Source organism: Boleophthalmus pectinirostris, unplaced genomic scaffold (genome assembly GCF_026225935.1).
Source record: "Boleophthalmus pectinirostris isolate CB_2022bp ecotype Guang Dong unplaced genomic scaffold, ASM2622593v1 HiC_scaffold_6, whole genome shotgun sequence".
In the NCBI taxonomy this organism is placed as follows: Eukaryota; Metazoa; Chordata; class Actinopteri; order Gobiiformes; family Gobiidae; genus Boleophthalmus; species Boleophthalmus pectinirostris.
The window spans coordinates 2,584,951-2,610,415 of NW_026571447.1; the positions used below are offsets into that span (position 1 = coordinate 2,584,951).

General features: G+C 40.8%; 1 protein-coding gene across 4 annotated transcripts; it reads right to left on the reverse strand.

Annotated features, from left to right (window-relative positions):
* Positions 1–675: 675 nt before the first annotated feature.
* Positions 676–25,465, reverse strand: LOC129411735 (protein asteroid homolog 1-like). 4 transcript variants are annotated; one of them, XM_055163421.1, is made up of 9 exons: positions 25,142–25,465; positions 20,801–21,102; positions 17,152–17,255; positions 14,046–14,234; positions 12,611–12,788; positions 11,019–11,312; positions 8,865–9,078; positions 8,590–8,725; positions 676–6,064 (listed from the first exon to the last, which is right to left on the reverse strand). In XM_055163421.1, exons 1-9 carry the CDS (start codon positions 25,263–25,265, stop codon positions 4,837–4,839), a joined length of 2,769 nt encoding a protein of 922 aa, XP_055019396.1. In that variant the 5' UTR covers positions 25,266–25,465; the 3' UTR covers positions 676–4,836. The 4 variants fall into 4 exon arrangements, with proteins under 4 accessions (XP_055019396.1, XP_055019395.1, XP_055019398.1 ...); XM_055163420.1 differs by having other exon boundaries at positions 20,717–21,102; XM_055163423.1 differs by lacking the exon at positions 20,801–21,102 and having other exon boundaries at positions 25,142–25,277.

The following is a 25,465-nucleotide window of genomic DNA, read 5'->3' on the forward strand; positions in this document are numbered from 1 at the left end:
CAGCACAGCTCTTTATTTAACTTCATTTCACTCATGTACAGTCACTTTATTTATGTCATCTACTGTTGTGATGAAAAGACTGAGAGGTGTAAAAAATCTCATGAGACTCAGACTTTTTGTAGTCTGTTTTCTGGGAGCTGTAGTTTTCTCGCTGCTGGTTAGGAGGATCCAGTGCTCTGTCGATTTGAGCTTCCTAGCGCTACAGCACATGCACCTGACCATTTTCATTACATCATATTTTATTTTGTTTCCATGTGTAGAAAACGATGTAACTTTGTTTAGAAAGGCGATGTATACATAAAATATCATTATAATAGGAAATTCACAGTGTAGCCTATGATATATAGGAATATGTTTGTCTTCTTTGCACCACATTTGAGATGGATCTATGTTCTATGGTCTGATTCCAGAGCACCAGAGCATCGGGGGGACGGGACAGATCTCAGGGGATTGGAAAGTCGTCTTTGCTTTTCTCTCAGCTGGTTTGCATTGTGACTCTTGGCCCAGTCGTCTTTATGTTTTCACTCATATATTCCCAATGTTTTTAGGGATAGATTATAGATTTATAAAATATAGAGCTCCTCTTCTGTAGGTGCTGCTGATGATCACAATAAATGCACTGCAAAATATCTTCTTTTTATTTCTTTACCTCAAGGTCAAACCGATTTGGTACAGTTCAGTAAACATACACACACACAAATACACACAAAAAAGGTAATAAAAAGTACAATAAAAAGTTATGAGACATTTCTAAAAGCCTCATGTATGACCCTGAGTCTGAAATTTATAATTAATCACAAGTATGTACAGAGAAGTGGATTTTTTTGAGCGCTCAATTCTGAAATGCTGGACAATACAGGAATTCTCCAACATAGATGAATCAATGGATGATCAATACAACTATAAACAAATACAACAACATAGATAATGACGGACAACCATTATAACATGGCTAAAAGTACAAAGCTCAGTTTCATATAAATATGTCATAAGAACCTAACACACAAAGCCATTCTCTTTAGCAGTCCACAGTGCCATTCAAAACATGGTCATGTGTTGTTGTTTTAATGGTGATACCCCCAAACCCTGACACCAAAAATAAAATAAAATAAAAGCATAGAAAAAGGGCTGTCACAGTAACACAACTTGAAGTCCAAGAAATTATAATGTTGAACACAATAATCCTAAAGCAGCATTAATCACAAAAAGTATTCTAAATAATGAAATATATCAAATTTTGGTACTAAGGGACAGACTTGTGATACCGCAATAATAATAACATTTAGACCAGGGGTGTCAAACTCATTTTCACCAAGGGCCACATTTGGATCATGTTTGTCGTCAAAGGGTCCGTTGTAAATTTAAGACTGCAACTGTAACTGGGTCTGGTCAAGTGGTAACGGAGGGAAACAGGGTCAGATTTTTGACATTCAAATGTCTCTTTTTCAGAAACTAGAGGGACTATTGAAATAAGTAAAGTATCAGAATGTAGGAAAGAGTTACACTCCAACAGGGTCAAGTTAAACCTGTGATATTCTTTCAAGTTGTTGACAAAAAATTTAAAAAACTCATGTTGGTAACGGAGGGAATGAAATATGCAGCACTTTTTGGGCAATAAATCCAAACAGTGATAACTCTTGGTTCTCACTTCCATATCCTTAACAAACTGGTTTGAATATTTGCTTCATATAGTTTTCTACCATATGGTACAAGATTAGGTTGAAAAACCTCTTACTTTTTGACTCATGAGATTTTTTATTAAGAAAGGTCATGGTAACGGAGGGAAAAATGTCCAAGCAAGTAGACGGTGCATGATTTTAGATAATTTGTCGCTTTTTTCTTCCGAATACTTTAATATTACTTCAAAATGAAAGGAAACTATTTCTGTAAAATATGTCAGTCCTTCCAAGCAATTATTATTATTAATTATCATCATTTTAAATACATTTTTTTTGAAAAATCCTGTACCTTCATCAACAGTTCAAAGATGGAATAACACAAGATATGATGAAATACATCCATTTATTGACATGATTTGCAGATCTTTGAAATTTGGGAAATTATTTTTGTTCCATGTTTCATACATGGTTTGTTTAAAACGGATGGAACTTTAGAACCAAAAATGGTACAGAAAAAAGGTCAACAGTTTCATAAACTAGAGTACATATGTATCTGTTCAATACATTTTTATATCAGATGCATTAACTTGAATTTTTGAACTTGTTGACTTCTGCTTGACCAGGCCCAACTGTAATATCGGTATGTTACAAATCTGTAAAAGTCAATTTGATTTTTCATTTCATATTTATTCATTTTGTAAATTTTTATGTTTTTGACCTTTTTATTGATTTGACTAGTTTTATTGTCTTAATGAGGACGAGTAGAGTTAAGTAGAGCTTTATATTTCTATTGGACATGTTTTATCTGTACTGTGCAGCACTTGGGAAACTGTTTTGTTTATGAAATGTGCTGTAGAAATAAAGTAGATTGGATTTGATTTAAAGGTTTAAGTTAAAACATTCACATTACTCCTTCAGTAACATTCATGAAATAACTGTCCTTCTGCGTCAGTTTTTCTTTTCTTGGACATTTTTGGGGAGATTTGATGAGTTTTCTCGGCCTCTCTAGTGGCGAGATGCAGTCACTTCACGGGAGACAACTGTGGTGCATTGTGGGAGATGTAGTAGTGGCACAAAGTCACAACATAATAATAAATTATACCTTTTAACCCCTTGTGGGCCACATAAAATGGCTTGACGGGCCGGATGTGGCCCGCGGGCCTTGGCCTCGCCACATGTGATTTAGACAATAGAATGTGATTTTCAACATTAAATTCTAGTATTTTCTTGCCGTGTGTGTACTAGTCTATGTGTCTTCTACTTGTTCTGATCCAGATCAACATCATTCTAAAACTATTCAGGAAAGCTTCATTTCTGCCTGTCTCTGAATGTGACTTTTTTAGTATCAGTACTTGCTCAAATGAGGATCTACTTTTAGTTTTAGTATCGAACAGAACCTTTTCTAAATAAAATCATCTCGAGCTGTATCAGAACAAGTATAAGAGCACATATGCTACGTTTACATTAGAGCTTAAATTCCGAATAAAAATTATTTAATTCTGAATAAAGATTGATTCTGCTTTAAAAAGACCATGTAAACACTTAATTCCTAATAAAAAAGATTATTAAGTAAGTGGCTGGTTTATTCTGACCTTAAAGCCGAATGAATTTATTCCTGGATCATGTAACCGTTTATTCTTGTTAAAAATAATGTCGGTGGTTGAGTTCATGCTTGTTGTGTCGTCCTTCTCACATGATCCGGACGATCGGGCTCCACCAGTCCTGGCTTCGGACTTTGATCCAGGTCTCTTTGGATTTGTGAGCGGGATGCGGGAGTAGGCTGAGGTAGAGCAGCCTCACACTCAGTTTGTCTTCTTCCTCCCTTCTCCAACACTCTTCCCTTCTCCTCCTCAGCTGACAGTGTTGGGAGTAACGTGTTATAAAAGTTGTGAATTACTGTAATGCATTTCTTTTTGCTGTAACGCAGTAATGTTCGGCATTACAGGGAAAAAAAATGTAACATTTTACTTGGTACAAATGTGAATAACGTGCATTATAATGCATTTTTAACCTGGATTTAAGTGGTCATACAAATTCACTAAAATGACTGCGATATCAGCAGCGGTGAAATGCTGGAGACGCACCCACGTAGACCGTCAGGTAATTGTGGGTGAAAGGACCGAAGTAGAACTCTACGCTCCACGGGGCGAACCGCAGCCAACGCTCGATCGCACCTTGTAGACGCCCTGCTCCACGTACTCGGGGTTCTCTCAGGGGTGGTCTTAGATTCCAAGTCCTAGTCCCAGATTAGTCCAGATTTGGTCCTGGTTTAGACGTGGTTTAGTCCTGGTTCAGTTCTGGTTTAGATGTGGTTCAGTCCTGGTTCAGCTCTGGTTCAGTTTTGGTTTCGTCCTAATTTAGTCCTGGTTCAGTACTCGGTTCAGTCCTGGTTCAGTCCATTATACGGCACAAAAGTTTAGCATCTTCGCACAGTTATTTTGGTGAGAGTAACTTAAAAGTAATGTAATAGTAATGTAATGCTTTCCATTTTAAATGCAGTAATATTATAATGTAACGAATTACTGAAATGACAGTAATAATTCATAAATAACGCATTACAGTTTCAAAGTAACTTGCCCAACAGTGTCAGCTGACAGATGTAAGGCGTGATGAGAGAATTCTCCAGCTGCTGCACAATTATCATCGGAACCATTAAGAAAAAAGATTGGATCTTGTTTGTGTCCGTGGAGTAACGACAAACCGAGATGACAGAAAAGCCGGTAGCAGCTGAAGTGTGTGTTTTCTTCCGGTCGACGTCAATACGTTGGTATCTCTGTCCAATCAGAACCTTCCTCACCCCCAGACACTGAGAGGAATTTAATAAAGACAATTTAACGTTTTTTCCATATAAACCTCAATTTGGAATTATTATTTCCATGTAAACTCGAAGGAGAATATTTTAATTCAGAATAGTTAATTCGGAACTAAAAAACATCATGTAAACGTGGCTGGAGACTATACGCCCATGGACACTATGGAACCTACGTGGACCACTGAGGATTACACACATATAAGTCACATGGGAATAGAAAAGAAAGTATTACCATTTAATGTTGAAAATCACAGTATATTGTCTAAATACAGAGTGTGTTTTATTAGCAGTGTTGTATCAGAATCTGTATTGAGAATCGAGTCTATTCCTTAGTATTGAAATCGAGTTTGAAATTTTAGTATCGTAACACTAACTGTGACAGGCCTAAGCATAAATAAAAGACCTTCATTCCACTTCTGTGAGCCTCTTCTTCTTTGGCAGTTCAGAATGTTCCCATGGCAGAGACCTCTTCTGTGACCCTGCAGAGAGTTCGCATTGTGGCTGAGATGGTACTGGAGGTTGGTCTCCAGGAGAAGAAGCTCCATTGTACCCTCCATGTGCAGAAGGTCCACTGAATCCTCTGAAACTTCCAGGAGCAGCCGGTCCACCGAATCCTCTACGAATGTGACAGAAAGTTGTTGGAACAGGGGCTCCACTGATGTGTGCAGGAGGAGCAGGTCCATAGAAGCTTCTGAAACCTTGAGGAGCAGAGGGTCCAGTAGCAAAGGGTTCATTGATTGCCCTGGAATCTCCAGAAACACCTGCCATAGCATCGAGTCCATTCAGGTGTCCACGAGGAGAGGGTCCATTGAAGGTTCTGAAAACTCCAGAAACATTGTAGAAAAAAGGTGAAACAGTGGGTCCACAGAATTGTCGAGGAGCAGAATGTCCATTGAAGTGTCGTGGAGAAGCAGGACCTTTGAAATTTCTAGGAAAGGTGGCTCCACTGAAACCTCTGAAGATTCCAGGAGCACTGGGTCTATGAGGACCTAACCCTAACCCTCCATTCAAACATCCAGGAGCAGAGGTTCCCTTAAAGTGTCCAGGAGAAGCAGATCCAAGAGCAGCAGGTCTATTTAAGTCCTCAGAATAAATGAGTCCATTGAGGTGTCTAGGAGCAGAAGGTCCTAGAGCGATAGGTCTAAGAGCACAAGGTCTAGGAGAAGCAGGTCTAGATGAAGCAGGTCTGTTTAAGTCCTCAGGAGAAGTAGGTCCTTTGAAACCTCTGAGGCCCCCACGAGAGGCAGGTCCAAATGAAGCGGGTCTGTTCAAGTCCTCAAAAGAAGTGAGACCACTGAGGTGTCCAGGAGCAGACGATCTACGAGAAACGGGTCCAGATGAAGCTGATCTTTTTGAACCCTCAGGAGAAGCGGATCCATTGAAACTTCTGAATCCCCCAGGAGAAGCAGGTCCAGATGAAGCAGGTCTATTTAAGTCCTCAGGAGAAGTGAGTCCAGGAGCAATAGGTGCTGGCGCAGAAGGTCCATTGTCTGTCTTTTCTGCGTGCGTCTGTGCGATGGCGAGCAGAGCGCAGTAATCTTCTCCACTGCACGAGTCAGGAGGGACAAAGTTCTCCAGTCGCCCTGTCTTCATTTTGTGAAGCAGAACATGAAGCAGCGTTCCACTGTACAACCTGCACACAACAGAAGAAAGACTGAAAATGCATTTATGTATTTGAAGTAGAACAGTCAATACTAATCAGTGTATCAGCTAGTACTGTTGGGCAGGTGACTTCAAAACTGTAATGTGTTATTTATGACTTGTTACTGTCATTTCAAAGTCATTTGTTACATTGCAATATTACTGTATTTAAAATGTAAAACATTACAAGACTACTGCAGTATTTTAATTTATTCTCACCAAAATAACTGAGCAAAGATGCCGAACTTTTGCGCCATATATGGACTGAACTAGGACTAACCGAGGACTGAACCGAGGACTGAACCAGGTCTAAACCAGGACTAAACCAGGACTGAACCGAGGACTGAACCAGGACTAAACCAGGACTAAACCAGGACTGAACCGAGGACTAAACCAGGACTTAACCAGGACTGAACCAGGACTGAACAGAGGACTGAACCAGGACTTAACCAGGACTGAACCAGGACTGAACCAGGACTAAACCAGTAAAAACATTAAACATTAAATTGGGCAACACCACAGACATTACTTGAAATTACAAAACATCTACCTACATGTGAGAAGGCCTAAGAGCAAAACAATAACTAGAGGACAGGTCAGAATTCTCTGATGAAATGTCCTGTTACTTAACTAAGTGACTGCAGATTTGTTGACCTGGTTTATATCTCTGTAATTCCTCTCCACATGAAGCAAAAACTGGCACAAAGTTCAGCGTCTTTTCTGTCAGGAGAAATAAACTAAAGTCAAATGATTTTTTTCACAATCGCTTCAGAAAGTGGAGCCATTATTCAACCCCAAAGACGTGAGTGTTGTCAGCTGAAACGACTTTAAGCCATAAGAATAATATGACACGTTTGTGGAGCTGATCCCAAACAAATAATGAGAAGGTTTAACATTTGTGGATCAGAAGTTTGGAGATTTCCTCAAAAACACTGAATCTCCCATAGAGTTATATAGACCCTACCCTCGATCTGAAACTATGACAGCATCAAATTTTAGAACGTGAACGCAGCCTAGATACTAGTATTTATGTCTGTTCTCAATTCGGAGTAATAACATTTGGGAAAACAATCTAACATAAGAACCGCAAGCATTTCAGAACATTGTCAGAACATCTCTGTGTGCCACTCCCATATAAACCTCCTGCTCACTGATCCATAAGTGAGTCAGAGGAGATGTCCACACAACACAATATATAACACAATATACACTGTACATCATGTAACATGAGCCATTACCCAAGTCCATCAGTCATATGTTCTCACTGGGCAAGGAAATTACATAAAAAATAAATATAACATTATAAGAAGTGTTTAATTTTATATTCTTGATTCAAGCCACTAGGGGGCAGAGTTTTTAAGGAATAAATATCAGCACTTTCTCTTTGTAGGAGCAGCCTGTTAATATCCCCTCTTCTTCTTGGGGCTTCACCTGTTCTGTCCCAATATATTTAAGGGAGGAGACAGAGCTGCGCTTCTTTAAAATGAGCAGCTACTGGGTTTCTTAGGTCTCCATTTCTAATATTTATTCAATATTTTACCAGGTAAGTCAATTAAGATCCTTCTCATTTGCAATGACGACGTGGCCAAGAGGCAGGATGAAACAGAAGCACAAACAAAAAACACTCACACATCAACCATAACATGAAACAGTGAACAGAGACGTGAGACATTTGCAGATTAAAGATATAAAAGTGTTAAAATTATGTGTAATGTTCCTGTAAAATACTCTAGATGGAGTTTTTAAAAGTCTATGGAGGTAAAAATGAACAAAGTTTGAAAGTGGTTCCAGTCACAGCAGAGAACTGAAATGAGGAGCGACTTTCAACTGGAGCGTGTGTCCTGCCGCTGCCCCACAAAAACACCACGGCACAAAAACCTCGTCAGATCTTCTCCTTCTCAATCTCCTCCTTAAAACAAGTAAGTTGTTCATGTTCTGGCTCCGGTACGAGAGGAACTTTAAAATCTCCAGGTGCTCAATGCTGCGTCCATGTTTGGACAACTTCCGTAAACACAGAGCACACTCGCTGCGGTTGACGTCGTTGTGTCTCCAGTGCACATGCGGGACACTTTCGGGCCATTTAATGTTCACACTGGAGATCACATACAAGTCACATTTAACTGGAAATGTGAACGACCTCGAAAAAACATCGGATTTCACAAAAAATCAGAATTGAGCGTTAAGCCCTGCAGTCTGAACGTAGCCATATTGCTCCTATGTTTGGATTCAGATTTAAGTCTTAAGTGCTCTAGATGTTTTTCCTACATGGTCTACAGGGGCATTTTAAAAGGTAAACTACATTTTTGGCGGAGTATGTAACTGTCCCTTAGATTTTCATAATCTTCCCTTTGATTGGGTGTGAAATGTGTAAGTTTTACATTTCTAAGTAAAATGACACTGTGTACATGACTTGCAGCGATACTTTCCTGGTGGAGGGTCTAAAAATTTTCTGCTTTTGGGTGGAATCAGATTAGACTTTAGTAGCACTATTAACAGATAAGAATATACTGTATTTACTGTGCAATGGGCGGCTGTGGGAGAGGCGCTCTGAGCAGCTGATTCAGGAGAAAACTCTCTCTGAAACATGACTGCCATTCATTCAGCCAGTGACACCAGTCCAAGTCCAAACTCTGCCTCGAATCTGGGTCCTCGGCTGCAACAAAAAAAACAATACAGTAACACAGAGATCAGGAGTCTAACCCACAACCTCCTTACTGAGAAAACGGGACAGGGTAACCACTCTGCCGCACAGAGAGGACGGCACACTCCACTCAGAGAAATCAGTTATTTACCTGCTTTTGATCTGAGGTCACCACCTTTGCACCAGCCAATCAGCAGGGCCTTCAGCAGTGACAGGTGCGGAGGGGGCGTGGCCTTCTTTAGCCAATAGCAGGTGGCGGCCATCGGGAGCGTCAGGTGAGACAGGTGAGAGGGCAGTGACGTGTGGAACTGTGGGTCCAGTCCCAGGGCGTCCAGTAGCACCTGACGCCGCTGCTCCTCTGTTTTCTGTGGAGCAGAAAACTGTAGCGTTATTTTCACAGGGAGAGTTAATAGTCTGCACTGTTCACAGACAAGGCCAACTGCAAAGGCAACTACAGTGTGGGAATATAACACCATTTTTGGCGTTCATTTCTTACTAGTCTAACCTTATGGGTGAAGGCATTCTGTAAATATACTGTCCTGATATTTTGCAGTCACGCTTGAGTATGTACGAATGTATGGACATATGTATGTACGTATGTATGTATGTGTGTATGTATATATGTGTGTGTGTATGTACGTATGTACGTATGTGTGTTTATGTATGTATGTGTATGTATATGTATGTATGTAGTATGTATCTATGTATGTATGTATGTGTGTTTATGTATGTACGTATGTATGTATGTATGTATGTATGTATGTATGTATGTATGTACGTATGTGTGTTTATGTATGTATGTATGTATGTATGTATGTATGTATGTGTTGTGTATGTATATGTGTGTATGTATGTATGTATGTATGCGTATGTATATGTATGTATGTATGTATGTATGTATGTATGTGTGTTTATGTATGTACGTATGTATGTATGTATGTATGTGTGTATGTATGTACGTATGTATGTATGTATGTATGTATGCGTATGTATGTGTATGTATGTATTTATGTATGTATGTATGTATGTATGTATGTACGTATGTGTGTATGTACGTATGTATGTATGTATGTATGTATGTATGTGTATGTATGTATGTATGTATGTACGTATGTGTGTATGTACGTATGTATGTATGTGTATGTATGTATGTACGTATTTATGAATCTATGTGTGTGTGTATGTATGTACGTATGTGTGTATGTATGTATGTATGTATGTATGTATGTATGTAGGTATGTTTGTATGTATGTATGTATGTAAGTATGTATGTATGTATGTATGTATGTATGTATGTATGTATGTATGTATGTATGTATGTATGTACGTATGTATGTATGTATGTATGTATGTATGTAGGTATGTTTGTATATGTATGGCAAAATATTTATTTTCTACCATGGTGACACAATGCACACTTTAGCAAGAACCTGTCAAAACAAAACTCAGACTTAAGTTTAACTTGAGCAACTGAGCTTTAGATGGAGCAATGCCTGAAGTTAGCATCACACCCTAGAGAATGTTGATGATATCAGCTGCAGTATCAACACAGTCTATGTGTAGAGTCTATATCAGAGGTGTTCAATAGGTGAGGCCCGCCTCCCCTGGGGGGCGCCAAAGAGCCACTGGGGAGGTGCAACAGACATGCACAGAAAAAATAACAGCCCACATGTGTACACATCTGCAGCAGGATTGATATCGGTAAGTGTGCGTGTGTGTATTAGCTATAAAATGATGGCACCATTCTGACAACCGGAATCAGAACTAAAACCAGGACTCAAACAGAAATAAAACCTGGACCAAAACAGAAATAAAACAGAACAAAAAAAACAGGACTAAAACAGAACTAAAGCAGAACAAAAAACAGGACTAAAACCAGGACCAAAACAGAACTAAAACATAACTAAAACCAGGACCAAAACAGAACTAAAACATAACTAAAACCAGGACCAAAACAGAACTAAAAACAGGACTAAAACTGAACTAAAACCAGGACTAAACCAGTACTAAAACAGAACAAAAACCAGGACTAAATTAAAACATAAACAGGACTAAACCAGGACTAAAATCAGGAATAAAACTAGATCTAATCCAGGTCTAAACCAGAACTAAACCAGGACTAAAACCAGGACTAAACCAGGACTAAAACCAGGTCTAATCCAGGACTAAAACCACATCTAAACCAGGACTAAAATCAGGACTAAACCAGGTCTAAACCAGCTCGATCTTTACCTACTCTCGGGGGAGACTTACATTCACCTAATTTGAAAACTCCGGCTCTGTACACTGTGTGACTGGGCATTACCTGCTCTAGAGACTTGATGCAGAATGGGACCTCCTCTGGTTGGACCTTGTTGTATTGGACGTCCAGTCCATCTCTGTCACGTTCCTCCACAGTCAGGGGTCTGTCCCTCCCCAGCAGCAGCCCGTACATCACCCTCCTCAGGGGCAGAGAGACCAGGTTAGCACTGGGTTTGTCCTTATGGTCCACCACCACGCTCAGACCCACTCGCTGTGAGGTCACCACATCCAGGAAGTCTGAGCTGAACTGGGCGTTAGTCACTGGGACTCTCATCCAATCAGGGACCTTGCCCACCATCTGCAGAAAGTATTTGAAAATTACAAATATTATTTTGCAAAACTGACATACTTAAGGTGTCTCCCTGTAGTGCAGAGGTGTCTAAGCTATGGTCTGGCCCTATGTGGCCCTCAGACCTCCTGCTGAACTGGCCCAACTGGTCATAAGCAGAATGTTTTACTGAGTTTAAATAATACTACCACTATTACCTCAATAGAGTCACATTGCATTTGTGAAACACATCTAAAATGAATGTTCCAAGTGTTATACAAGTTTTCAGCTTATCCACAAATGGGTGGAAGTAAAAGGCTGGAGACCAACTGGACGTCTTAAGCAGGAGAAGTTTATTTATCATCAAGAATACAGCCCAGGGGACTTACAAAGTCAACATAGTATGATTTTAAAAGTCAACATAGTATGATCTTTGCGTGTTCAAGCCCATTTACTCTGCTTCCAAAGGAGGAGGTTGATAAAGCAAGTGTGGTGAGACTGTGAAGGCCAGTAGACAGCGGTGAGACAGAAATATGCCACAATATAGATACTGGTACCCCAACAAAAGATGATTGTGTTACTATCTGTGAGTCACTGATAAACTGAGAGATGTACGTGAAGGATAAATTACTTAAATTCTCTTACACCAGGGACTTAAAATGCAAAATAAAATGCAATGCCTCTGTCAAAGCTGTGCGGAGCACCCATCTCTATTTCTTTATTTCACTGATCTGTGGCCCTCCCATCTGACAATGTTTCAAAATGTGGCCTACAGTGAAAATGGCTTGGACAGCCCTTCTCTACTGAGCTCAAACTGTCAGTGCTCAAGTCTCCACTGTTTCAACTTTATCACAGAATAGGCAGAAACTACAATTATAATCAGCATGAAGAATTTCAGCCCCTGGTCCAAACATTCATCTGGGGCCTCTGCACATCTCTGTGTGTATGTTGTTAGCTGACGGTCTGGCAGTGCAGGGTAAAGCTACAGGAGTAATAATGGTAATCTATAGTAGCCAGCAGACTTTGGTAAAGGTGTCTTCACTTATAAACAGTCCCAACAGCATCATTACATAAAAATGTCAAAAACTAATGCACAATTTCTGATTTTGTCACTGTTTGTAAATATTCTCTATGTGGAAGCCTTCTGTCAAAATATTTTATTTGGTAAAGAATTATAAAAATTGCTACAATCGTTTGACTAGTCAACTAAGTGAAACATGTATCTCTGACTAGTCAACTGCTCAAACAATAGTTGCAGCCCTAGTTCTGACAGTAAAACTCTCCTCATGCAAAAGCCTTAGGTAGAGAAGTGTCATTCTGTGTCTGACCTGCGGGGGCAGCGGTGGTGTGGTGCCCTCACAGAAGTAGGCACTCAGAGGACTGGGGGGGAGGTCGTAGTGACGGGACACTTCCATGAGACTCCTCAGCTTCTCCTCCGACTGAAGCTTCCTCCTCACCTCCAGAGCTGCCTTCAACACCTCCTGAGGATCCACCACAGCCAGGTTCCTGTGCAAAGAACCAGATGTGAGATTCACATTTTAAAGAAGGCCAGTTGTGCTTGTGTCTGTTATATAGTTATATTCTATAACTGTGGATCATTATGTTGTCATTTGGACATTTAATCTAAAATTACGAACTAAAAGAAGCAAGTCTCCTTATTATAATAGAAGACTGCGGGGCCCAGTGGGAGCTGACGTCACCATAAACATCATCACAACAAAGCGCCACATGCTTTGTGTCGCTACCATACAGACATGGACAAAACTGTTGGTACTCCTCTGGCAATGAAAGAAAAATCAAGAGTTGTCACTGAAATAAATGAAATAAATATGATAAAAGCAATGATAAATTAAAATGTACTGAAAATTGCCCAACACAAACATTGCTTTTCACCTGTGGTTCAACAGAATCATTTGAAAAAACAAAATAATAATGAATAATAATAATGTACCTGGCCTGGACAAAAATTAGTTAACTTAATATTTAGTTGCACAACCTTTTGAGGCAAACTCTGCACACAAACGATTTCTGTAACTGTCAGTGACACTTCTGCTCTGGTCAACTGGTATTTTAACCCACTCCACGTGAGCAAAGTGTTCTAGTGTCTCTGGTTTGAAGGATGTCTTCTCCAGATGCATGTCTCAGCTCATTTCACAGATGTACAACAGAACTGAGATCTGGACTCACAGAAGAACACTCCAGAACAGTCCAGTGTTTTGTTCTTAACCATTTAGCTGTTTTTTTGTTGTTGTTTTTTTCAGTTTCAGTTTATTTTTTTATTTTATTTTTTTTTATAATTCTGTTGAACAACAAATCAAAAACAGTGTCTGATTTTCATTGGTTATTTGTCAGGAATTTTTTTGTTTAGTATTTCTTTACTCGGTTTCAGGTTATTTCAGTGACCATTGGTGATTTTTCTTTCATTATAAGAGGGGTACCAACAATTTTGTCCATGTCTGCACATCACAATAGTGGGTAGTGATTTTATTTTATTTTTTCAAAATCGCTACATGAAGGAAGTCTGGAAGTATAAGGAACAGTGTGACTGATCTAACAGTTTTCAACACTTCAAACTCCAGGTGTTTGTGGTCAGAAACACCAGGCTGTGATCACAGCAGTTCTGTGTGATGTCACCAACTACTGCAAATCACAGAAGCCACTTAAAATTTATATTTTTTTTAATTAAAATTTAACCATGCTTAACAATTCTACAAACAGGCCCAATAATAAGTTGTAGAAACAGGTGGTCCTCAGAGCTCTGACCTGATCCACTGGAGCAGAGAGCTCAAGTCTCCAGTCCACACCGGCTTCTTCAGGTAGTCGTTTCCTGCTAAAACTGCAAAGACGGGCAGGAGCTGAGGGCTCATCTGGTTCACCTCACAGAACCAAGAGGAGAAGTACCTCTTACAGGGAATGTATCTCCTAGCACCACACTGCAGCACCTGACGCCACCTGCAGGACACAACACACACTGCATCTATTACACCTTTTCATTAGGATTATGTTCAGCCCTGTGAACTGTTCACCTGCAGTCAACTGTGAAACCTCTGAGAAAATGAATGGGAAAGGTATGTTCTGTACCATTAAAGTGACAGTATGGATCTTTCTGCAGGTGAATGATTCCATTTAAAAATAAAGAGTTAAAAAAGTATTTGGGTACATACATAAATATGTTAAATGCCATACTGTGGAACATTATAGTCAAAGAAAAAACATTTCCATGGAAACAACTAGAGATGCACCGATCTTTTTCAGTTCCAATACGGATTTTGACAGTAAAAAGAGTATCTGCTGATGCCCACTATCTACTGATAAAAGTGCAGAGACTGAAAATAGTCTGTATTTCAAAAACAAAATAAGACAAACCTGATTCAAATGTGTTCTGGAGCTGTTCTTTCTCCCTCAGGTAACTGCAGAACAACTTTCTATAAATACAAATTCATACATTATGGGACTATGACCAGTAAGTCTTATTACATCACTTTCTTAGTTCAACCAGGATAATGGCTGAACTGTTATTTAGAAGCTGATATCTGATCCTGCACATTTTTCTGTATCGGTCAATCCAGTATCAGCACTGGATCAGTGCATCTCTAGAAACAAGCAGGAGGCAGCTCTCCTCCAGGTCTAATAAGAGTCAGGTTTGTGGAGAATAGAGACACAAGTCCGCTCACAGTAAGGACATGATTTTTTATGTTTTTCAGTGTTATAAAAACATCAATAACAAAAAAACATTGCAAGGCTTTGGGGGCAGGAGTGCTACTTGGATATGCAAAAATTTAGCAGAATTGTTCTTTTGGTGCTCTTCAGTGTAGTGACCAACGCAGGAAAAAACTGAGGCACTCAAAAAGTACTAAATAATTAAAAGCCTTTAATAGCACATGGCAGATAAAGTTAAAATACGCCAATGCGTTTTGGCCCTTCGGCTTCATCAGGGCAAACTCCAGATGGAGATCACAGTGCAGATTAAAAGTCATAGGTGTAGGTCACATGTTCACAGTGGGCTGGCCCACAGTCCCCTGGTGCATGATGGGACATGTAGGCCTAACAAATTTTAATTACAGGCTATACAAGTTCAAATACAATAATACAAGACATAAATGGTGCAAATCCAAACAACCAATACATAGAAAGATACATTATATGAAAATAGTATAAAATAGTATAAAAAAAACTCATATAAAAAGATACATAGTGTAAGGATATATATAGTGTGATGGGAAAAACATTTTTCGTATATTTATTTGACAAGAAAGTTACATACCATAACTTGTCCTACATTATGCACAAAACTTCTTGTGAACTTCAACCATGTTATAATATCGTTACCTCTGCAAACGGTGTTCTTTTGTTACAGTCACACTTGCTTGAGTAATCCTGGTTCAATAGTCTGCAGGTTTTGTGCGTTAAATATGTGAATGAAACAAAACACAACTCCAGGTCTGTTTGTGATGAGGAAACGACATTAGAACAGATCAGCAAACAGTGTAATACAGGCCCTTAAACAGGCTCAAAAACATCCTACCACAACTGAGCACTGCTGGGCAAGTGACTTTAAAACTGTAATGTGTTATTTATGACTTATTACTGTCATTTAAAAGTAATTTTAAAAGTAATTCATTACATTACAATATTACTGGATTTAAAATGTAAGGCATTACATGACTATTGCAGCACTTTAAGTTACTCTCACCAAAATAACTACGAAGATGCTGAACTTCTGCGCCGTATATGGACTGAACCAGGACTAAACCAGAACTAAAGCAGAGCTGAACCAGAACTGAACGAGACTAAAACAGGACTCACTGTCGGGACGGGCTCGAAGGTGATCGCAGGAGAAAGGAGCGTCTTTGCTCCACACCTCACAGAGGTAAGAGCGGCTGTCGCCTGATCACACTTTACAGACACCCTGCTGCGGGGGCTCATGGTCCTGATTTCAGTAACTATTTGCAGATACCCGACCCGTTACAAGACTCTGCTACAGGGCGTAACTTCTCCCTTCCTTCAGCGTGTCCAGAAGTCCAACTTTTTGTGCAATGGTTACATCGTTCTCTGCCTTTTGGGTGCGAGTGCAGGAGCCTTTGTCAGTGCAGACATTTTGTCGACGTTGTGGATTTTGTCAGGGAGAGAACTTACAAACATACAGCACTTCAGGATCACAGTGATACAGATCCAACATGTATGTACATTTGGCAGCTGAACACATTCTGCACTGTACTGTAGAGGAGACAGGAGTCCCTCAGCCAATCAGGACGCAGCGGGAGGAACGCAATACATGTTCATACACTGTAAAAACAAAAGGCATGCAAAAGTGCACTAAAAAAATCCACAAAATAGCGAGACCACGAAAGGTGAAAACGCGATAGAGCGAGGGACGACTATAAACCAGGTCTAAACCAGAACTGACCCAGATCTAAACCAGGTCTAAACAGTGTGGTTCTGCATCCGTCCTTTCTCCCACGGCATCTCCGACGTTTCACTACTGCTGATATCGCTGTGATTTTAGCGAATTTCTATGAAGAAAAACCCACCACTTCAATCCAGGTAAAAAAGGATTGTAACACGCGTTACTCACATTTGTACCGAGTAAAATATTACAAATTTTTTCCCCTGTAATGCCGAACATTACTGCGTTACAGCAAAAAGTAATGCATTACTGTCACTTGTTACTTTTATAACGTGTTACTCCCAACACTGCAACCGAGTGTATAAACCTCACGCACATCTATGACCAGGAGAACATGGACCAGTGCAGCGCTTCTCAAACGAACAAATCCATTCATGTTTTTGAATAGAGGAGCAGAGGAGCAGAGGAGAAGGTTAAAGGATGCAGAGGAGAGGATGAGATGGTGCAGAGGATGCGTTGTACCTGAAGTGTGTAGTGGGCAGCATTCCTCCGCTCAGGGGGAAGATGAAGAAGTCGGTGTCGTCAGAGAGCACGGGACAGAGCCACATGTGAGCCAGTGCTGCCGCCTGGAGGGGAGAATGTAACAAAACTGAAGCTCAGTGACATTATTCAAATAACAGCCTATTTTAATACACTGCTTTTACTATTGTGGTGTTAAAATAAACCCATATGGCACAGTTTGACTCTCTTTGGTATCGGTCCGGTTTGGAGCTCTTCGGCAAGGATCTTTTCAATATCTCTGTAGTAAGTAAGTCTATAACTGACAAAAGCTTTCTGTAGTGAAGGCTGTATCAAGTGGTGAAGTTTCCTGAGTGCACCACATGTGTATATCAAACACTGAATTTAAATATTTGGTTGAATATTGTTTAATGAAGTTACACATTGAGTTTTTAAACACTGAATCTGTTATATATGTTTAAAGGTTCTACTGTGTGTCCTGCATAATGGGAAACATGTGCTTTTAAGGACATTGATTTGCAGAGACAAGGCTGTGGAGACATCCCGGGCTGGTGTTACACAAACAGACTTGGAGGTGATTTAAAGATGGTCTGGTGGGGGTTGTCATCTGTTCACAGAGAAGAAATGCAGAGATGCTTGAAGAAGGATCCAAGGCGTGAACCTGCTCAACATATTCTGCAAAGCTTTCTTAACTGATCGAAATACAATTTTAAAAGCAGACAGCTTTCACCCCCCATGGTTACTTCAGAATATCCCTTATGGTCAGTTTCAAAGACTACGGCGGATTTGTGATACTGAATCGAACTTTGAAAAAAATGCTCAAGATATGAGCTGTAGATTCAAAAACAGAGGCTACACAGACAGTACTTTGTCTTTAGCCTACAATCGAGCCAAAAGTCTTAATAGAGAAGAACTATTGACTCAGAAACCAAAGAAAAATGTGCATACTAACCAAATGTATTTTGTAACTGCATATGGCACTGAAGCAAACCGAATCAAACAAATAATCAATAATAATATATATATATATATATATATATCTATATATCTATATCTATATCTATATATATATATATATATATATATATATATATATATATATATATATATATATATATATATATATATATATCAAATAATCAGAACTGGAGTATATTAAGAAGTAACAGTATCCTAAGAGACGCTCTCCCAGAGACCCAACATCAGCTTTAGAAAAGCCCCAACGCTCAGTGATAGACGAGTGAACAGTTCTCTCCCTCCATCCAAACAAAAGACATGGTTGGACACTAAGGCTGCTACAGATGTGGTAACTGTACCTATTGTGAACATGTACTACAGACTAACTCATTCATGGACATTCACTCAGGTCAACGTTTTTATATTAGAACATTCATTAATTGTAACACCACTTATGTAGTATACAGACTCAAACGCCCATGTGGTCGTTTCTACATAGGCTGAACAAAATGAAAATCTGTGCAATTGAACATATTAAAGAAACAATAAGAGGAGGAGACAGACTGAAAAAACTATTACAGAGAGAGACCTACTGGATCTACACTCTCAAGGCTACACAGTTTCCAGGACTCAGTGGAGAGTTAGATTTCTCCCCTTTCCTTTAAAACCACAAGCTTTAAATGTGTAATCAATCCTTGCTCTATATCCCTGTCTTCATGAAATTATTTAAGACTAGCCCTTAAATATATTATGCAAACTACAGTCATAGCTGAAGCACTTTTGAATTATCACACTATATAAATATCCTTACACTATATATCTTAAGTTTTTAATACTATTTTATACTATTTTCATATAATGTATCTTTCTATGTATTGGTTGTTGGGATTTGTACCATTTATGTCTTGTATTATTGTATTTGAACTTGTATAGCCTGTAATTAAAATCTGTTCAGTCTACATGTCCCATCATGCACCAGGGGACTGTGGGCCAGCCCACTGTGAACATGTGACCTACACCTATGACTTTAAATCTGCACTGTGATCTCCATCTGGAGTTTGCCCTGATGAAGCCGAAGGGCCGAAACGCGTTGGCGTATTTTAACTTCATGTGCTATTAAAGGCTTTTAATTATTTTGTACTTTTTGAGTGCCTCATTTTTTCCCTGCTCTGCTCAACATATTATTTGCATATTCATACTGTTTTTTTTCTATGTCTGGGTTGAGGGACACACAGGCGTTCAGATCGTCTGATGTCAGTCCTCTGTAGATGTAGACCGTCAGGGGCAGTGATTTGACCCAGAGCTCTGTATTAGAATTGTATTGGAAAGGAAATACATTTTTTGTGATTTAAATTGATTGAGTCTAGTCATTTTTGGTAGTAGACAGTAATGATGAAATGATATGAACATTTGGCTTCTTGCACCGCTACTTCAAATATGATTTTGTGTATTATTTTTATATGTTTATATGATGTTTTGTCATATTATAAATCAGATGTTACTCTTTAAGTTACATTTAACTGAGTAGTAGTTTTCCTAAATACTTGAGTAATTTCTCGGACCACTATGTGATTGTACTTGAGTAATATTATTTTAAAGTGATGTGAGTTTAAGAGGATGTAAAACAGGCACATCACATGAGAGGCAGTTTTTACAAAACAGCTCATTTCTTCAAAACGCTTAAAGACGATTTCTGGTCATTTTCTGGCTGTTAATCTGTAGACTTTGGGCTTTTAAAGGAGCCCTGGATTGTTCAGCTACTCTGTCCAGCAGCTTTGTGACAAGCTGCAAAAAAAAAAAGAAAGGAAAATTGGAGGACAAACCTCCTCCAGCAACATAGTAGCATATCACAGTCCACTGATAGACAGATCAGACAGATCAACACTGTTGACTGTGAAGGAAATTCAAAACTCGACAGCAGCAAAATAGAAAATGTTTCTTCTTCATTGTAGATTTGCAGGCCAGTCTCTAGCACTCGTCAGGTACAGGGATGCACTGTACACACATACGGCAGGTGGAGGAGCCTCTGTGTGGAGCAGGACAGGAGGCTCCCTGTCTGCTGCTGATGCTGTGCACACTGTGTACTGGGGCTTATCTACAATGGACAGGACTTTCTTCTGAGCCACAGATGGACTTTAACTTTTGTTAAAATCCTTTCTGAGAAAGTACAGCCCACCAGTTTCTATGCTGGCAGAGCAAACTGAAAAACAATATCAAAAAAGGTTTTGCAGGTGGAATCTGGTCTTGTTTTCTGGTCTTTTTACGCTTTTGTGAAAGAAAAAAAATACAAAAATGGGCCAAGGCCAAGGGCTCATTGAATCAAACCGGAGACCTTTTGATTACAAGTCAGAAGTTCTACCACTGAGCTACAGCCTCAGCAGAGCTGTTTGAACAAAAAACTTTGGTATTTATCTCTATAACATACGATTCTACTGTGATCCATTGTTGGACTATGCACATTTAACTCCACGTCTGTTGAAGCACAACTGCAAAACAAATGTTTTTTTGTTTTTTCTGAACTAGGCTCTTGAAGCTTTCAACAAGCCTTCACACAACTCTTCAGCACAAACACACAGTTGACTGTTGTGTCCTGAAGAGGTGTTCTTCTTACTTGAGTACAATCTCTGGCTACTCCACCACCTCTGCCGATAGAAAAGTGCCCGCAGCTCCCCTTTACCCCGCCCTGAGCGCGCACCTGCCGATCGGCCTCGGTGAAGCAGCGGGCCAAAGGGACCCCCAGCCGGTCCAGTGTCTGTCTGAACACTTCCCAGATGAGGGTGGGCAGGACGTGCATGGAGCGGCCCCTCTCGGCGGCGCTGTGGGCTCTCCGCACCTTCTTCATGGCCCTCTTCCTCTGCAGGTCCCATTTCTCCTTAAAGTCAGCGCAGCCGTCGAAAACCACGAACGGAGAGATGTCGCAGCTCCAGAGAACGCCAAAGAAATGCACAACCAGGTCCACGAACGCACCGTACTCGCCCCCGCGATTCTGCTCCAAACCTGAACAAAGAGCCGGATCATTACAGTGTGATTGTAGAAGAGAAGTGTCAGTGCAGAGGCATAAGAAAAAGAAAAAAAAATACACAAAAAAACCCTACAATTTAAGCTGTAATTTCCCCTGTACTTTTCCACATTTTGCTTGATATAAATGCTTAAGTTAATACGGGTGAAGAGCAGTAAGGTGCACACACACACACACACACACACACAACAGAAAACACTGCTGCTCAGACTCAAGGACACGACTGTGACGCATGAAGATAAAGCTCTACTCAACAGAAGATCCTCTGTCACACACACACACACATACACACATACACACACACACACACACACACACACACACGGGGATGGGCATTCGATAAAATTTTCTTAAATGATCATCGGGAGAATTAATGATTATCGATTAATCATTAATGTTTTTATATTAGTATTATCATCATTATTATTACTATCTGCACTACTAATCTGCATAAATAAATTCAACTTTACAACATATAAACATAAACACTCTAGAGCCACATCAGACCGTTTGACATGATCATGTGTTTAATGCAGATTTGCGCAACTCTCACAAAAACAAAATTTAAAACCACATGGCTAATTTACATAAACTAAGCAAAGAAAAAAAATCAGCTCTTGTGTCGCTGATGTGGTTCAACTTCTGTTGGATTAAAGGACATGACTCAGGTGAATACAGGTTAGTCTGACCAGATTTGTGTTTGTCAAAACCAGGACACCGTACGGGGGGAGGGGGGCGGGGCCTCGTCATCCACATTGTGCTTCTCTCACCTGGAAAAGCGTTTTCATGTTTTTCAGTGTCCTGGTGAACTTTTTCCCACTGGACACTGAAACATATGTGCTGCTTTATACACTGTGCACATGGACTCACACTTGTCCCGACTGGAATGGAAAGCCTGGAATTTCTTGTACAAGTCATCGTTAAATCCGCATTTGTGCTTCGACGTGTTGCAGACTGACCCACTGTTTGTGTCTCGCTCCTTCTGATGCAGAGACACATGTACACACCTGTTTGGTCACACTACACTAGGCACAGCAACATACATTTACGTTTGGCGATTAAAAATGAACGTAATCGATGAAATTCTTAACGATCAATTATCGATTAATCAACTAATCATGTTAAGTCCTGTGTAGATGTAGGTCGTCAGGGGCAGCGATTTGACCCAGAGCTCTGTATTAGAATTGTACTGGAAGGGGAATCAATTCTTTGTGCTTTTAATCATTCGATTCCAGTCGTTATTTTGATCGAACACTCCTAACAGTCTCCAGAGCACAGGGACGTGGACTCATGATCATGTAAGAGCATTATCATGTGTGGATGGGACAAGAGACAGTTTTTTTTTTCCTTTTGATCACGTTGTACTTTTGCTCAGACTTACTTTGGTCAGAATTCGCCTCATCAAAACCTCGTCTCTTTGATTTCTTAAGCGTAAACCCCGCCCACAGATGAGAACGGCCAATAGGAAACAGCCTCTGCCCTCCTCGCTCACACACGATCAACACTTTTGCCTCGGCGTCTTGAATCTTTGCTGTGGATTTTACGCTCTGAATTTTAAAGAGTGAGAACTTCGCACATCAGTTACTTGAGACGGGGGTGTCGGAGGAGCGGGAGCGGCCCAAGAACATGGAGAAAAATCCCACACTACATCTTACTTGCAAACTGTGAGATTTATTAGGACAAACTGTCCAACGTTTCGGCACTGGGCCTTCGTCACGCAAACAAAATGAGAGCTCAGGTGGCCATCTTAAATTGGGTATGGCAAGCACCCAAGGGTGACAGGTCCTAAAGAAACAGTGTAACAAAACACCATAATTCAAAAAACAAAGACAATCAACATATAGTGTAATAATAATAATAGTACAAAAATCATAGAATCATATTTATTATTATTATTATTATTATTATTATTATTATTATTACACTATATGTTGATTGTCTTTGTTTTTTGAATTATGGTGTTTTGGTACACTGTTTCTTTAGGCACCCTTGGGTGCTTGCCACACCCTAGGCGATATCTCAATATTTTAAATATATCGAGATATTTTTTAAACTTGATATGGATTCTGACATATCATATATATCGATATAATGCTTATATTCAATTCTGATTTCGCTGCTTCACTTGTTTGTCTTCTCTGTCGTCGCCCCCGACTCCCTGATTTTCTCGCTTGTGTCTCATTCATTCGTCACTAACGCCGTGAATGCGAAAGTTTGTGCCAATGAAAAGCTTCTAGCACCATGAACCTGTTACAGACAAGAACATCAGCAGCAGATCCTCACAGACAGAACACTTGTTGTGGAAAAAGACTGATGAATGTTGAAGCAAAGATGCAGAGTTTATTTCTTGCAAGAAATAAGTCTGACAGAACAACAAGCAGCATGTCCCCTCGACGTCAGATACACGCACCAAGTTTATACAGGTTGAGATGACCAGAGGACAAACATTTCAATGTGAGAAGTGACGACTCCTACTGAGGTGTGGCCAGATGTGTTTCTATTGGCACGATGTCACATGTGGAGTTCAAACAATAGGAGAGACAAAGGTCTGAAACCCAACTGCTTGATCGGATTTGCATCCATATTCACCGGCCGTGATCACTTCCTGATCAGCTTGCTTCCAGATAAGATTAGCAAGCAAAATCAAACAGGAGCATTTACATTGAAGGGTCTTTCCCAGCTTAATGAGCTTCAGTTACAAGACCAAATGTTGTTTCTAAAAGACAAATAATCACACAAGAGAGAGAAGCAGAGAGAGAGAGAGGGGGGGGGGGTCAGAGGAATAAGAGAGAGAGAGAAAGAGCAGGGAGATTAAGGGCAGAGAGAGAGAGAGAGAGAGAGGAGAGAGGAGGGGGTTGAGAGAGGGAGAGGGAAGGGAGAAAGAGAGGAGGGGGAGAGAGATCAGAGGAAGAAGAGAGAGAAAGAGGGGAGAGAGGGGGGGTCAGAGGAATAAGAGAGAGAGAGGGAAGAGAGAGGAGGGGGGAGGTCAGAGGAAGAAGAGAGATAAGAAGAGAGGGAGGGAGAGAGAAAGAGAGATAGAGAGAGAGGAGGGGGTGAGAGGTCAGAGGAAGGAGAAAGAGAGAGAGGAGGGTAGAGGGAGGGGAGAGAGTAAAGGGGGAGAGAGAGAGAAGGAAGAAGAGCGAGGGAGGAGGGAGAGAGAGATAGAGAGAGAGGAGGGGGTGAGAGGTCAGAGGGAAAAGACAGAGAGAAGCAGAGAGAGGGAGAGGAGAGAGAGGAGGGAGAAAGGTCAGAGGAAGAAGAGAGAGAGAGAGAGAGGAGGGGGAGAGAGGTCAGAGGAGACAGAGAAGAGAGAGAGAGAGAGAGAGAGAGAGGAGGAGAAAGGTCAGAGGAAGAAGAGAGAGAGAGAGAGAGGAGGGGGTGAGAGGTCAGAGGGAAAAGACAGAGAGAAGCAGAGAGAGAGGAGGGAGAGGAGAGAGAGAGGAGAAAGGTCAGAGGAGAAGAGAGAGAGAGAGAGAGGAGGGGGTGAGAGGTCAGAGGGAAAAGACAGAGAGAAGCAGAGAGAGGGAGAGGAGAGAGAGGAGGGAGAAAGGTCAGAGGAAGAAGAGAGAGAGAGAGAGAGAGAGGGGAGAGAGAGTCAGAGAAGAGAGAGAGAGAGAGAGAGAGGAGGGGGAGAGAGGTCAGAGGAAGAAGAGAGAGAGAGCAGAGAGTGGTGGGGAAGAGAGAGGAGGAGGGAGATCAGAGAAAGAAGAGAGAGAGTGGAGAGAAAGGAAGGGGAGAGAGAGAGAGAGAGATGGGGAGAAGAGAGAGAGAGAGAGAGAGAGAGAGAGAGAGAGAGAGAGAGAGAGAGAGAGAGAGAGAGAGAGAGAGAGAGAGAGAGAGAGAGAGAGAGAGAGAGAGAGAGAGAAGCTTTTTCTTTTGTTCTTTGTTCATTATTATAATGTTAGTTTCTCTTTTCCTCATTTTCTTTCTTCTGACTGTCCTAACTCCGCTGTGTCCCATTTTTTAGGAGTTTGAAATCCCGGTCACGCTCTGAAAACGTCATCGTGCGTATCTCACCTGACGTAAAGTAAAGGTGATAGACCAGACCGGAGCCGTCAATCACCAGCCGTCCCGCGCCGAACAGCTCGTCCCGGTGCACGTCCTGAGCCCGCACCAGTGCGTTCAGGCCCCGCACTCCCATCGCTCCGTTATCCGCCGCGCGCTCTCGTGTTGCGCCTCCGTTCCTCCGCTTCCGGTGACGGCGGCGGCGGCGGGCATCACCAAACCGGTTCACCGAGACCACAGTGACTCCCAAGTGACTCCCAAGTGACTCCCAGGCAGAGGTTAAGGGTTCGTCTGAGCTGAGTTTAAAGAGCGGGAGCGGTGTCAAAGATAACGCGG